This window comes from Opisthocomus hoazin, chromosome 7, assembly GCF_030867145.1.
Source record: "Opisthocomus hoazin isolate bOpiHoa1 chromosome 7, bOpiHoa1.hap1, whole genome shotgun sequence".
Classification (NCBI taxonomy): Eukaryota; Metazoa; Chordata; class Aves; order Opisthocomiformes; family Opisthocomidae; genus Opisthocomus; species Opisthocomus hoazin.
Window position 1 is genome coordinate 22,865,658 of NC_134420.1, and position 14,086 is coordinate 22,879,743.

Genomic DNA, 14,086 nt, shown 5'->3' on the forward strand with positions numbered 1-14,086 from the left:
ATCGTTTTGAAGTCATATTGAGGTGTTCCACACAACTTATGGAGCTGAAAGAGTCCACTCTCCATTCTTGTTCTTCAGTTTTAGTGCATCTCCTTTCTAAAGCAAAGTAATCACCATATAGGAGCAGGAAATGGTAAGGTAATGGATAAGTAAAATGAACACTTCATTTCTCTGAGGTTGTGGAAGAGGGCTAGAAGAGAGGGGTGCCTATGGTGTCATCAGATGCTGAAGGTTTTGGTTTTCAGCAGGTCTAGGTGAGAAATTCAAGTGTTTAATTAAAGTTCATCTTGTGTAGTTGTTACATTAGGCTCATGTCCAGCATTATCACTTGACTGTAGTTTGCAGATTACCTGTTTTTAATTTACAGCAACTTAAATTGGTATCTCTGCCTCATGCCCTTGCTTACCCTCCCATTGCTTCATGGCCACTACTGTCACAATGTTGTTTTCCTGAGGGTTATTTCCAAGCAAGCTCTGACAGCTGGTAGACTGCTCAGAAAGATCTATTTTAATTATTTCCTGTTTTCAGCAGAAGGTATTTTAGCAGTGGGTTGGTTGGAGGTTTTTTGGAATGATTTCCTATAACCGTATATCCCAATATCCCACTTGCCAGGTGCTGCCACTGGAAAACTGAAGGTGTAAAGATATCCATTGTTTTTCATCAGAGATTGCTACTGTTTGGACTCCGGTAACAGATGCTTTTCTTTGTATTTTCCTCAGCGAGCATTGCTAGAACAGAAGCAGAAGAAAAAGCGCCAGGAGCCGTTAATGGTTCAGTCCAATGTGGACAGTCGCACAAGGACACGCAGGACGAAACATTCAGAAGAACAGGCGCCATTGGTTGAATCGTATCTTAACAGCAACAGCAGCACCATATATCATGGTATATGAATATGATCTATTGCATCTATAGTTACTGCAAGTCACAGTATGATGCTCTCCATGTTAAATTTATGCTAATGAGAACAAAGGTTGTTGGGTTTGGTGTGGGTTTTTTTTTGGTAAATAATTGATATCCTTCACTTGTGTTTGGGGGACAAAAACATCTGAACTTGCAATGCTAGCCTAGCAGGAGGGAGCGAGGTGACTAGCGGCCATTTCAGTGCTGTGGGGAAGAGAGAGTGGCTTGTCCCTTCTACCATGAATATTTAAGTGTCTTCAGCCTTGGTTCCTACTGAAGTAAAGCTTATGTTGTTCCACTCTACATATTCTTCTGTGCATAATTTTGCTTAAGCCTGACAGTGTTAATGATACCTTTGAAACCTGTTAACTAATTTCAGCTAAGTTTGAATATAGTAGTTTCAAAGATACTGTGTTTCTGTAACGTTCAATAAAATAGGTGAGTAGGTAGAGAAGAACATTTCAAGCTTGTACAATGTGGTCTACACTTTCTTATTAAAGATTTCAGAATCCAGAAGGGACAGAGACGTTTCAGGTATCACAGCCATAGGGGAAAAATTGTAATGCCATTTATGTATTGTTAGACTTAAAATAATTTAATAATCAGAAATAAAACCTAAGGAAACCCGTTGTTGTTTAGTTCTGTGCTCATATGGCCCATGCTTGTTGACCCCCTAATGAGAGCAGGTGCATACTTTTCCTCAGGATTTCCTAGAGGGAAGCTTGGGTAACCCTTGTTCAATACTGTGTCTCTTGTAGATCTCATTCCAGGTTGCTAACACCTCCAAGAGTTATAGAGAACACTAATTTTCAAACTTTCTTGTTTTGAAGATCATTAAGTCAAATTGGATTCATAAGGCTCAAAATCAAATGGCTTCCTTCCCTGAGTATTGATGGGTGTGTGCTACACAGAATTAGTACAAGGGAAGAAAGAGTAGAGGACGTGAGCTGAAACCTGCAGGTACTGGCAATGCAGCTGACTGTTTTCAGGTTGACAATACTACTAGATGGCAGAGTACTTAAGGTTTAATGCCTAAAACCCAAAAGCTAAGATGCTTCTGTGAATCATCCTCTGGAAAAAAACCCAAACCAACCAGTATCCTAATCTTAAACAAACAAAACTTAATCCATCGTTCAGTTTAGATCCCTATCAAGGATACTGCATTTGCTATACTTTTCGTCTGCCCTGTCATTTCATTTTCAGTTGGTGGTCACATCTGTCAGCAAGGTGTTGGCAGGTATTTACTGGACTAACGAATCATGCTGTAAGAGGTGCAGGTTTCAGAGTCTCTACACCCAGTTTGCAATTGATGGAATTTTTTTGTGTGGTTACAGCTACAGAATTTATTGTTAGAAATTGGAAATTGCATTGATTAAATGTTAAGGCTTCAGTAATAATGGACCTTTTTTATCTTGCCTCTACAAGCAGATAGGCTACCATAAGTGATTTCACATGGAGAATTATTTTTTCTCTTAATATTATTTGAATTATGTTTTTCTAATAACTACTAAAAGCACTAGTAATATTTATTTCTCTTTACTGCCTTTTTCTGAGGATCTGGGAAGAAAAAATTTAAGATGAAAATAAATTTCTTTCCAGTCTAACCTGAGAATTTGATTTAGCGTAGAATTTTAATCTGGGAATTTTTTTTATTCTTTAATCAGAGAAACTAGAATTTTTCTTTTTCCTCTTTCACTCAATAGCTTATCAAAGGTACAGAACTGTTCTAAGAAACAGTATCTTAGAGTGCAGCGGTGCCGTTGTATACTAAACCTCCTGTACTATCAGTTGAAGGTTTTAATTTTCACAGATCATAAAAACAGCCATTATCATCCCATAAATGGTAGCAAATTTCATATCTGCACTAACTGAGCTAAATTTTGCAACAGTGTGCACTGGAGTGGACTTTCTGGCTTAAGTGAGATTAACTGTGCTCTGAAGATAAAAGCAACTCTCCCTGTAATGTTATACCACACCATTTACTGGAATACTTACTAATTTATACTCCTTAAATCAGTTTGTTCCGGATTTGTCTCTCAAATCCTTTCAATATTTCACAAGGTTTCAGAGAAGCAAAAAAATACAGTAACGTTTCTCATATTCAACGCAGAGTTTGTTAATCCCTGGGGACAGCTGTCCTTGTAATAAACCGGGCAGTTAGCAAAAGCCAATTTAGGATAATTTAATTATCTAGTAAAGTGTTTTATTGCCTTGTAAAATCCTTTGTCAGGAACATTGCTTTTGAAAATACTGTAAGAACTCCAGAAGTGTCCTTTTTTGGTTTGGTCTTCTCTGGGGATGTGCTTAGTGTCTTGGGTTACACTCTTTGCATGGTGTACGTAGCTAGGTTTTGATGGCCATTTTAAATTATGATATTCAGCTTCAGGGCTGGCACTTTTTTCCCCTTCAATGAAAACATTTGTATGTTGGAGTGTCGGATGCATGAGGCAGCTGGGCTGTTTCTAAAGAACTGTTCTGCTCTTTTCCGTTCATTTGTTTCTGTTATGGGCATGCTGATTTGAAGTTAAGAATGACTCTTTGATGGGAGTTGGCGGTCTGCTGAATGAACTACATTGCTTGGATGAGCGTGTTTGTGAAATCAATTCCTGTACTGCAAATGCTACAAAAAGAACACTTCTTTCCACCTATCATCCTCCTCTACTCTTCTTTTTTTCCCCTTGTACTAATTCTGTGTAGCACAAAAGTACTTGTTGATTTCAACAAATAATTGAATGCCTATGTGGAGATATCTCTATGGTACTTTGCGCAAAGTAGGTCAGAGATAACATCTCAGGAATTCTGAGATATTAGGCTTTCTGCGCTGGGAAATTTTCTTTCATACACTGCCATACCTTATTCTGATGCAGTTATCTTTGCTGCAGCGGTTCCCTGATGGGCTGCTCTACTCTGCAATAAAAAGTTGTTTCATTCCAGATAATTATCAGAATGTGGATTAAAAAGTCAAAGTCACTTTTGTTCTGGAACAGAACACCAGCCTGGTGAGCTCTTTGTAGGTAGATAGAGTGGAACAGCGTATTTTGCTAGTTAGGCTGATCATAAGTTTTTCCATATAAAGGACCCCTTGGCTGCTTTTGAACCTCTGCAGGAAGCTGCAGGGTGATTGATGCTAGTCCTCTGGCTGCACTTGTATTTTGCCTCATCTAGCTTGGGGCTGAAGGGAAGTGCAAATAAATTGAAGATGCAATAGGATGGAGGGGTATTAAGGGCTGTGACTGAGCTCAAGCTGGGGCAGCTCACCAAGGGGATAATACAGATGTGCCTTTCCTACACATGTGTTGCTCAGGATTGAAGATGCTGGGACCAGTTTAATTCAGCATGAAACTGAGCAGGTACAGGACTCTCCTGAGCTGCTTTTCTGTTAGCTTAGTAAATAACAAAATGTCTCTGCTGAGAGCCTGTCTCCACAGGGTAAGGAAGAGTATTGCTAGGATCCCCATACTTTTTGCTAGGTCCCTTCAAAGCAGCGAGGTGACATGTTGGTAGGATGAAACGGTGTCTCTGTTCCCTGCCAAGTGTTACTAGCAATTCCTCTGGGTGCCGAGAGACTTTTAAGGAGATGGGTGCCCTTCCAGCGAGGAGGTGGCTCTGCAGAATTCATCACGCATGAGCCTCCAGACAGATCATTTCTTAGTTCCTGACCATGTTTCACCTTGTCATGGTTTAACCTGGCAGCTGGCAACTAGGGCCATGCAGCCGCTCACCCGCAGCTAGGATCACGCAGCTGCTCGCTCACTTCTCCCACCGAGTGGGGAGGAGAGTGGGAAAAAGTAAAATTTGCGGGTTGAGATACAGACAGGTTAATAAGACAACAAAGGAAAAGAACTCGCTGAACTCGAGGAACAGATCGAACTCACAGAAAAAGAGTTCCTGCCCCACCCCGGCCCACCCCCATTGATAAACTTAGCTGGACATCCATGGTGTGGAACATTTCCGTTGGGCAGCTTGGGCTGTCTGGCTGGCTGTGCTCTCTCCCAGCTCCTGCACACCTGCTCATTAGCTGAACATGGGAGACTGGAAAAAAGTCCTTGATTTCTTAGCAATAACGGAAAACATCAGTGTATTGTCAACATTCTTCTCATACTAAATCTAAAACACAGCAGCCACTGGGAAGAAAATTAACCCTATCCCAGCCGAAACCAGGACATACCTACAGGTAAAAGTTTTCAGATCCTGTAGTTTGTAAAGGACTTGCGCATAATATAGGTTTTAAAAATGTTTTGGCTGTTAGCATAATGCGTAATTAACTAATAAAAACAAAAGTCTGTGGGAACTGACGTGAATTAGGTTGAACAGGCCAACCTGAGGTAAAACGAATCCTTTGCACTCTGGTCCACGAGTGGTTGATTTGAGCTGGAGTTTTAGCCAGCGGTAACTCAGTGCTTGCCTGTCAGCGTTGGTAGATCAGGTAGGACCAAGCATGCAGGAATTGCTTTTGTTACTTGAAAATGATTGTAAAGATATATTTCGTGGAATCAGAACCTCTTGTTCTATAAGCTGTGCATCTAGGAACACAAGCACAGTAGTAGAAGTAGTTTCATGGCAGCATTTCTAGATAAGTCTGGGACAAAGCTGAGTGTATGGAGGTAACAGAAAGTGTTCATGTAAAATGATGAATGCAGTGTCCTTCCCTGTCCTTGCCCCCCCCACCGAAGTGGAGGTATAAATATAGTTTTGGGACCACACTTGTAGGTTAGACCCTAAATCTTCTGCCTGCCACTTCAAGCAATAGGTATCCTTCCATTAACTTCCATAATGTTTGGCTCCAGTTGTTACTATTACAAGTAATGCCTCTCTCTTGCAGTACGAAATACAACTTCATTGCTATTTCATTATTATAAATAGCAAAATAAGAACCAATAACAGTATTTTGTATTGCTATTAAGTTTACATTGTATACAAAAGACAACAAAGTCATTTATTCACTGGAATAAATTTAATCCTTCTGTGTAGGAGAGATCACTTACAGATTGCTTTGTCTTCTCTTTCTTGTGTTCTTGTTTATTTTCGATTTGGTGTCCTTCATAAGGACATACTGCTACCTGTTTGTTTAAAATTTATTAAATTTTGCTTGCCATTCTGTAATGACACACAGTCACATCTGATGGTTTGTTTTCATGTATCTCTGCACCACTTATGTTTGTGAAGTTTGCTGAAAACCTGAGCAAACGTTTTAGCCTGATATGACATTGCAAAATTCTGCTGTGAGTAGAGTTCTTTTCAGTCTGGGTTGTAAATACATACTGAGCATTCCTGGAGCCAAGTAGCATGCAGAGATACCCTAGTTACTGCAACAATTTAATTACATTATTTAATTACATTTAATGCAAATGATGAAAGCCCATTTTTACAGAGAAGAGTAATTTTACTTCTGTGGACATGGTGAATTTCCATCGGGGAGCGATTTTTCTTTGCACAGCACTGAGGAAGGCAGTGATTTGAATGAGTGCCAGATACGCTTTCATTAGTATTACCATACTTTGTCGCAGCTGTGCCTTGCCTTTTTTTTTTATTATTATTTTCTTGAAATTAAAAATGTTTTCAATTAGATACTCCCAGAGTAATTTTCATGGCAACTTCCAATTTAGAGATTTAGATTAACCATGTGTAAAAAGCCAAAATTACTTTCTTACTTTTCCTTCTTTGACATTTGGAAGTACATCTAGATGTAATGGTTGTGTGGGGTGTTGAAGCGATGTCTGATGAGAAGTCATAGCTCTGGATTGTTAAATTTGAGGTGTCGTTCTGCTCCTTTACCGTGAATGATGAGAGAGAGTTTTCTGATGAGTATCAAGCTGTCAACTATGTAAGATGACATCAGTTAACCGTTTATTTAAAAAACTGTATTTTTGTGTTCGTCAAAACAGTGTCTCACCATCCCTGTTTTCCACTGACCTTGAAATGATAAGCTATTAGGTTATTTTTTGAAGATAGCAAGGAATGTTCTGTGCACAAGACTATTAATACTGAGAGATCAGGCAGCACTCCAAGTATCAAGTGGGCAAAATACTTAACTCTCAATAAGCATATACTCTGAAATCTCCCTTTCAGCCGCAGTCTCCTCACCTTCATCCTTTAAAGCATCTTTTTGATTTATCAGCAGTCCTCGCTGCGCTAGTACATTTCCAAAATAAACTAACTCGGCAGCAATGATCAGAGAGCAGCGGGTAGCAAGTGGTTTAGAGGTCTTTTTGTGGTTCTTGGTACTGAAAAATTTGAGAAGGAAGGTTAGAGGCAACTGCTCACAATTGCTTGAAAAGCTCCCGTCTCTTTGCTCTAAAGTTCCACTTGCTGTTACCACTTCCCAACCTAGCCGTTATGGTCTGTCCTCTGACAGTCCCGGTGCTGGGGAGTAGCAGGGGCCAGGAGGTGATGGTGACCCCAGCACGGGCAGTGCCCCCCTGACAGGGCACCATCCCGCAGGCTCCCAAGGCGGCGGGCAGAGCCGGCCGCTGCTGAGGGGATCCTCAGCAGTCCCAGACACGGCAAGGGGTGAACGGGGGCCGGGGCGCCCATCGGGGCGGAAGGGAGTTGAGGCTGCAACGTCCATACGAGGGGTCTGTCGAGCTACCCACAGCGCAGTGCCGGGGTCCTCCCCGGAGCCACAGCTGGGAAGCAGCACAGCCCCGGCTGCGCTGGAATGGGACCCGTGGCCCGTGGTCAGCCGGTGGGTGGAAGTCCCCAGGGAGGCTTGTCAGGACAGTTAAAGCCTGCTCGTGCCCTCAGAGCCTCGATACACAGAAGAATTGTGTCATTTCTTACTGTCCTTAATCTTCCTGGCATAGGTCTTTCACAGATATTTTTAGCTTCCTCTATTAGTTGTCTGCTTTCCCAAAGAGTCTAATTGATTGCTATTAACTCTCCATTTCCCATGCTCCCTTTTCTTCCCCCCTCCCCAGAGGCAGAGAGCAGATATCTGGGCGTTAAGAAGAATATTTTGTTTAATTCCTTCCTTTGCTCTTTCTGAGGAAATCCCCTTATAGCAATGAGCTTTTGGTAGCGTCCTTAGGCAGCACCAGGTGCTCATGTATGCTGCTTCTTTTTTCTCAGCCCGTCCACATTCAGTTTCACTTATGAGTATTTCCACCTTGTAAGATCGGTCTGATCGACAGACCAGTGCTAGAGATGTAAACTGCAGGGAGCCATAGGGAATTTATGGGCAATATAATTTTTTGAGAATCTGGAATCCGACTGCAAGTTACTAGTTGCAGGAGTAGTGCCTTTGATTGTAAATATTTTGAAGCAGAAATCAAATCTGTCTATGTGATTAAAGAGTACCTAACATACCAGAGTCCTTGCCCTAATTCAGGCCCTTGTATTTGACTAATTTTATTGACTATATAAAACTACTAAAAATATTTCATTGCATTGCAAAATAGACCAGGTTTGCCCATCTTCAGAATGTTTCTGATAGAATCCAGTGTCTTTTAGATGATTGTAGAAATGCTAGACCAGTTCAGAATCTAAGCTGATTAATTCATTAAAGTAATAATGAATGACAGCCCAAATAAGCAGCAGGATGCACTAAGCTAAAACTACAAAGTAAAATAGCCAGCCGTTCTTATAGCGAAACACGAGAGCATCTTGGGCAACAGTAAGAAAAGGACAACCAATCTGCATTGATTAGTTAAGGTACACCCTGACTGAACTGTAGTTCAGCTTTCTTTGCGTGATACTCATTTTGTGTTTCACTTTTACTGTTGAGAGGATGTTGGTAAATGGAATTAATACTTGCCTGATACAGCTGAGCTAATGATTTGCATCACATACCTCATTGTCTGGTTCAGCCTCTTTCTACTTAAGATGTTTTCCAGACAGGCTGCACAATTTTTTAATGCATCCATTTAAAAAAAAAAAAAAAACCACGGGTTTTTTAGTGATTTTTCGCTCACTTCATTCTTAGCATAATGTACTGATCAAAACACCTTTTTTTTTTTTTTTAGCACATGGCATTTTTGTGTGATAGGGATTGCTAAGTTATGATTCATAGATTTTTTTGTTGTTGTTTCTTTAAGATCATAAGAGTGTGCAAGCACTCGTATAGGGAAAAATGGTCATGCAAATGGAAAAAAAATATCTGCATTTTCACTGCGTGCTTCTTGGAAACTAATTTCCTGTGTCAACGTCTCATCACAAAGGCCAGGTGGAAAAACATACTTTTCATTTTCATTCACTGAAATATGCGTGGATAACTATCTTTCAATATTTTTTTCAATACTGTGTTGTCCGCATCGGAGATTATTCACTCACTTACAAATTGCATCCCCTTGTTTGATTGTGCCATCTAGCTTTATCCCTGTAACATGCAATGTTGTCCGACGCAGAACTGGTTCATGGGAGAGGCTGCTTTTTCCCCACTTCCAGTGGTGAGACCATTGGTGATGCGAGGCAAAGCCAGGAGACTGCACTTCTCTGCTTTGATGCTAGTCCTTCTACACTCACCTTGTACTATGTTAGTAGACTGTTTGTTTGTTGCTCCTCTTTTCAGCTCAGATCCTGAATTAATATCGTAATTTGTGCTCTTTTCTGTCTCCCCAAAAGTATTTTTTTATAATACTGTATTGAGGTTAGTAGTCAGTACTAGATTTAATGAACATGGATGAATAACACTAAAATTAAAATCATATCATTGTTTTATTTGAAAGCTTCCAGTTTATCTGAAAACTATTTCTTACAATTTATGAATCCAAATGAGGATGAAACACCAGATCTCAGAGTCCAGCGTTATCTGCTGTTTGGATTTCTGTCTTGCCACAACCCATGCTCCTCCATTTTTGTCTTGTCTAAATGCAAATTCTAGTACAAACAAACAATTTTAATTAAAAAGGAAAATTTATTGTTTTTTTTTAAGTGAATATTTTAATGATTTGGCGTGGGGCACATGCAGTATTGGGCTAGATTTTCAAATGTAGCCTCCTGTTGGTTAAGATAACTGTCAACAGGGATTTTTAAAATTGCCTAGATTCCTTTTTTGTGTTGAAGTGAATGCATTTTTGAGTGACAGACTTTGGAACTCCATCCCTGTGTACCTGCATTTAAGGTTCTCGATTTGTTTGTCCTATGGTACTGCTATCGTTTTTAACTTTTTAACATCCAGCTAAAGTCGTAATCATACTGTCGTAGCAGTGAATATTACCTAGGGAGGCCAGTTTACAGGCTTTCTTGCAGGGAGCCGTGAATTGTTTTATGAGGCTGTCTACAGTCTGTGGAAAAAACAGGTTAGAGTTTGCCTCAAGGTTCCTATCCTGCTGAGAAGGGAAATTCTTGTCAGAAAGTTACTGACTGATCCGGAGATGTAGTAGAGGGGAGAGCAGAGGGGAGGACACTTGATCCCCTGACAACGTGCTTGAGGTTAACCATTGCCTTTACGAATTGCAAAGTTATCCCCTCATCTCCACAAAGACAGACTAGGAGGAGTGCTGGTTCAGTAAGTTCAAAAGCTGCACATGCTAATGACCAGCTGCAGAGCGAGTACGGAGCGTGTTAGAAATGGTTGTTCTTACAACTCTTCAGGGCAGGAGAAAGCACTGGAAAGAGAACACATTTTTTATTTGCTTTCTTCCACGTGTAAATCTGTTGGACCCACTGAGCAAGGTAGGTCCACCGACATCTCCCTGTAGGTCGGCAGGCTTCAGAGGACAGCCCGTTGCCCACTCCTCTGCCAGGCTCCACGACTTGCCCTGCCCCGTCGGCAGGAACGGCTGTGCTGCGTCAGCTGCAATCCCTGCCACACTGCAGTGGGCAGCGCCCACACGTCAGTTGTTCGGGGAGGTGGGCGCTTACTGGCAGGGGAAGACCCCTGCTTACGCGGTGTGTAACTACACGTACGTAGCCAAGTCCCCTGGAACTCAGTGCTGTCCCGAACTCAGTTTGTACGGTCAGTAGAAAAAGTAATTTCTTTGATGGCTGCAGTCACAAGAGAAAACATTAGTGAGCAGATGAGCTGTAGCCGAGGACTGCTATTGCCTGATAGTTAATAGCTTAGTTAATAGTTGGGATTTTGTGGTAGAGATGGTATTTTGGGATGTGATTTGGATTTATTTTAGAGGTAGTGCTTTGCATGTAACGTTAAAGCACAGAAAAGCATCCTTTAGAAACAGGAAATTTTGTGCCAATTCCTTTCATGAATCCAGCTGCAATATCTGCAGATTTATGGTTTAAATCTCATTTTGCAACCTCCATTGCTTATGTCTGAAAGTCCTGTTTACCGCAGACAGCAGCGATGGCAGATGCCCAGAATGGCTGCTAGACTGAAATCTTGTTCTCTGCCTTACAGAGTAAAGCAATGGCAGTTATTTCTTTCTGTGTCCTTCGGAGCTCCATCACTGTACGTATAATCAGATATCTCTTGCTGAAAGTTATGAGACAGAAGTAATTCAAAAAGCTTCAGGCTTTTACTTGTTAGATCAAAGGGTGGCTGACAAGATAGCGAAGATAAGTCTTTAACTTTTCAATTAATGATGTCAGAATGCTTCATCCTTTGCTGATTAATCATTGCTTTGGACCAAGTAAATGATGCTTCATCTGAGTGAATGAATATGGCCGTATTGAAAGGGATTTGGAGAACTGTCAGATCATTTAATATAGGTCATTTGTAAAGTACTGAATTTAATTATAACATGGATTATCATCTTTAAAACAATGAAAAGAACACACCCTAGTTTTTAAAGAGAGACTGAACTACAAATATAGGACAGATTGCTGGCTTGGCAAATCACAGGTATTTAAAGACTGTGGAGCAGGGATTCTCTGGTTCCCTGCTTCATCCGAGGCTGCTATGCCTGTGGAAACAGGACCCAGTGTACTGCCTTTTGTGTGCCATTTTCCCTGGTGTCCTGTCCGCTCACTCCTTTGGTTATGCCTTATTTATTTCCAGCACTCCCTTTACACTCAGCAAAAGGACTGCAGTCCTGCGGTTAGTGTCTGATAAAGACGGGAATGAGGAGCTGGACAGTGACGAGCAGTTTCTTAGGGCTTTTAGTCACTCCTCTGCTAATATAATGTATATTCCTTATAAAACTTGAACTCTTCCTCTGCGTAAGGAGAAAAGAAGTGTGTGTTTATGGAGTGCCTCAGATGCTCATTGTGTTGTGAATGTAATGCTATTTATAACAGATTGCTGTGCTGGGGAGGGTAGCTGTGCGCTTGTAAGCTACAATCTACACAGACATGGCTAAATCCATTTCATCTTACTCCTCTGAGAATCTCCTTGGTGTTTCTGCTGCTGTTTATGCACGTGAAGGATTTGGTGAAAAGGAAAGCTGCCTCACAGACCAGAAGCCTAGGGAGAATTTCCCTCTTCAGAGAGAGCTTGCTGGCAGTCCACACGTCGTTGAGCATCATTGGGTCTTTGGAGGGTTTATGGAGTTTGTCGGGCTACTTTTAAAAGTCATTTTATGGGCAACCAGTTCTTTCCAGGAAGGTTCCTTGATGGACTTTTTTTATCCTTTTAAAGAAGGCACTTTAGTTTTGGGAAAAAGAAAGGGACAGTGGGAGGCTCCAAGGGCCCCAGGGTGTTACTGCTCTGAGGTAATCCACACTCACCAGGTGAAGCCAGTGGGGCTTAGCAATGACCAGTGACCAGCAGCTGCCACCAAAATCTCTCAGTGCCCGTCTATGGGCTGTTTTGTTTTCGGGTGTGAAGTTTGATGATTCCTTTATGTATTTCACAAAGGTAATTGCTTTTAGGCCTTTGTAAACTCAGTATTATTTCACTTCAAGACTTGGCCTGGCCAGAAGAAAGAGTTACTGTGTGTGGTGTTTTCACAGATTCAAATATTGACCTCAAAATGCGTTATGCTTTTAGGAAATTATAAAGCCTCTTTTTACTTTGAAAACAGCTAGCATTGCATGAATTATGCTGACATTCACGGTTTGTGCCATACGCATTATGGTGAGACTTCTAAGGAATTAATTGATTTGTGTATGTTACAAAGTAGGACGAGTTTTTAATTTCAGCTTGGGTATAGTTTCATCATAAAATGCATGACCATTCTACTCATCATACTGTGATATATACAGTTGTGCAAGATGTGTTTTGAGAATAACTTTCTGAAGATTCCTTGTTTATGGGGTTGAGATACAGCTTTAAGCATAGGCACTGCAAAGTCTAAATAAATTTTTTCTGCCTTCATGCTGCCACTGTTGATGATCAGTCTGACAGAGCTTTATTATGAGGAAAAGTGGTTCCTGCAATATCTCAGCAGTGCATTAATATTCTGATGTCACTTTTGGCCTGAAAGTGAGGAGCTGATATATTACTGGAAGGAGGAAAAAAAGCTAGGAAATACACCCCAGCTAACCTAACACTTTTAGGTTTTTACTGTAGCTTTGCAAATTCTGGTTTATTTGGCTCTCCTCTCTGCATGAATTGTCTGAAATATCAAACTCTGCTGTGCCTGCTTATTCTTTTATGCCTTCACAGAGTTCTCAATTCGTTCTCTCTTGTCTCTCTCTCTGTTTCTTTCCTCTCTCTCTGTGTTTTTCTTTTTGCTGGGGTACCCCGAATCTCCCAAGCAGTGCAGGAGGCCGAACAGGAAGATGTAAAGGTGGTAGTGGATGCCCAAGCTCCGAAACCAACTAAAAAAACCAAGGCAGCAGCTGCGAGCTGTCAGACTGGCAGCACCAGAAAGGAGAAAAAAGGGAAACACAAAGGTTAGCTGCATGCGGCTCCATGTCAGAATTTGAAGTGACTGCAAAATACTTCTGTTTTTTATTTCTTTGCATTTCTGAAAATTGCCTAAAAGTAATTTGTTGGCATTTATATGAGATTGGAAAATGTGAGTGACTTCGTCTTGTCTCAGCATGTACAACCTGGGAGTGAAGGAGGGCTGAAATTTGTAAACACAGTCTTTTCCAAAGGAGACTGTGTGTTCAAATTGCAGAGGAGGAAGAAAGTATTGATGGAAAGATGCTGGTGTTTTCCTGCAGTGTTAAAGAAAATGAGAACCATCTTACACCAATGTGTTTTTTTTAGACTGTTTGCATATCATGTAATTTGAAGAAACAGCCTGAAACTGCAGTCATTTCTGTCCAGACTCTTACCGAGGTTTAAACTATACAAATTAGAGGTTAAACAGGCATTTTGAAAACGAACAGAACTGAGATAACATCCTCGAAGGGGTTCTTGAAGTTGTTAGTTACTTCAGTGTTACTCTGTCCCACCTGG

General features: G+C 41.0%; 1 protein-coding gene across 6 annotated transcripts in view; it reads left to right on the top strand.

The window, feature by feature from the left end:
• Positions 1–14,086, top strand: part of TUB (TUB bipartite transcription factor) — a 172,042-nt gene that overhangs the window by 113,668 nt on the left and 44,288 nt on the right. For 4 of the 6 annotated variants that reach the window (XM_075427259.1, XM_075427255.1, XM_009935259.2 and 1 more), the window contains exons 3-4: positions 720–882; positions 13,438–13,572. In XM_075427259.1, coding sequence (XP_075283374.1) covers positions 720–882; positions 13,438–13,572 — 298 coding nt within the window. The remainder of the gene's footprint in view (positions 1–719; positions 883–13,437; positions 13,573–14,086) is intronic. The other 2 variants (XM_075427257.1, XM_075427258.1) reach the window with 1 other exon arrangement.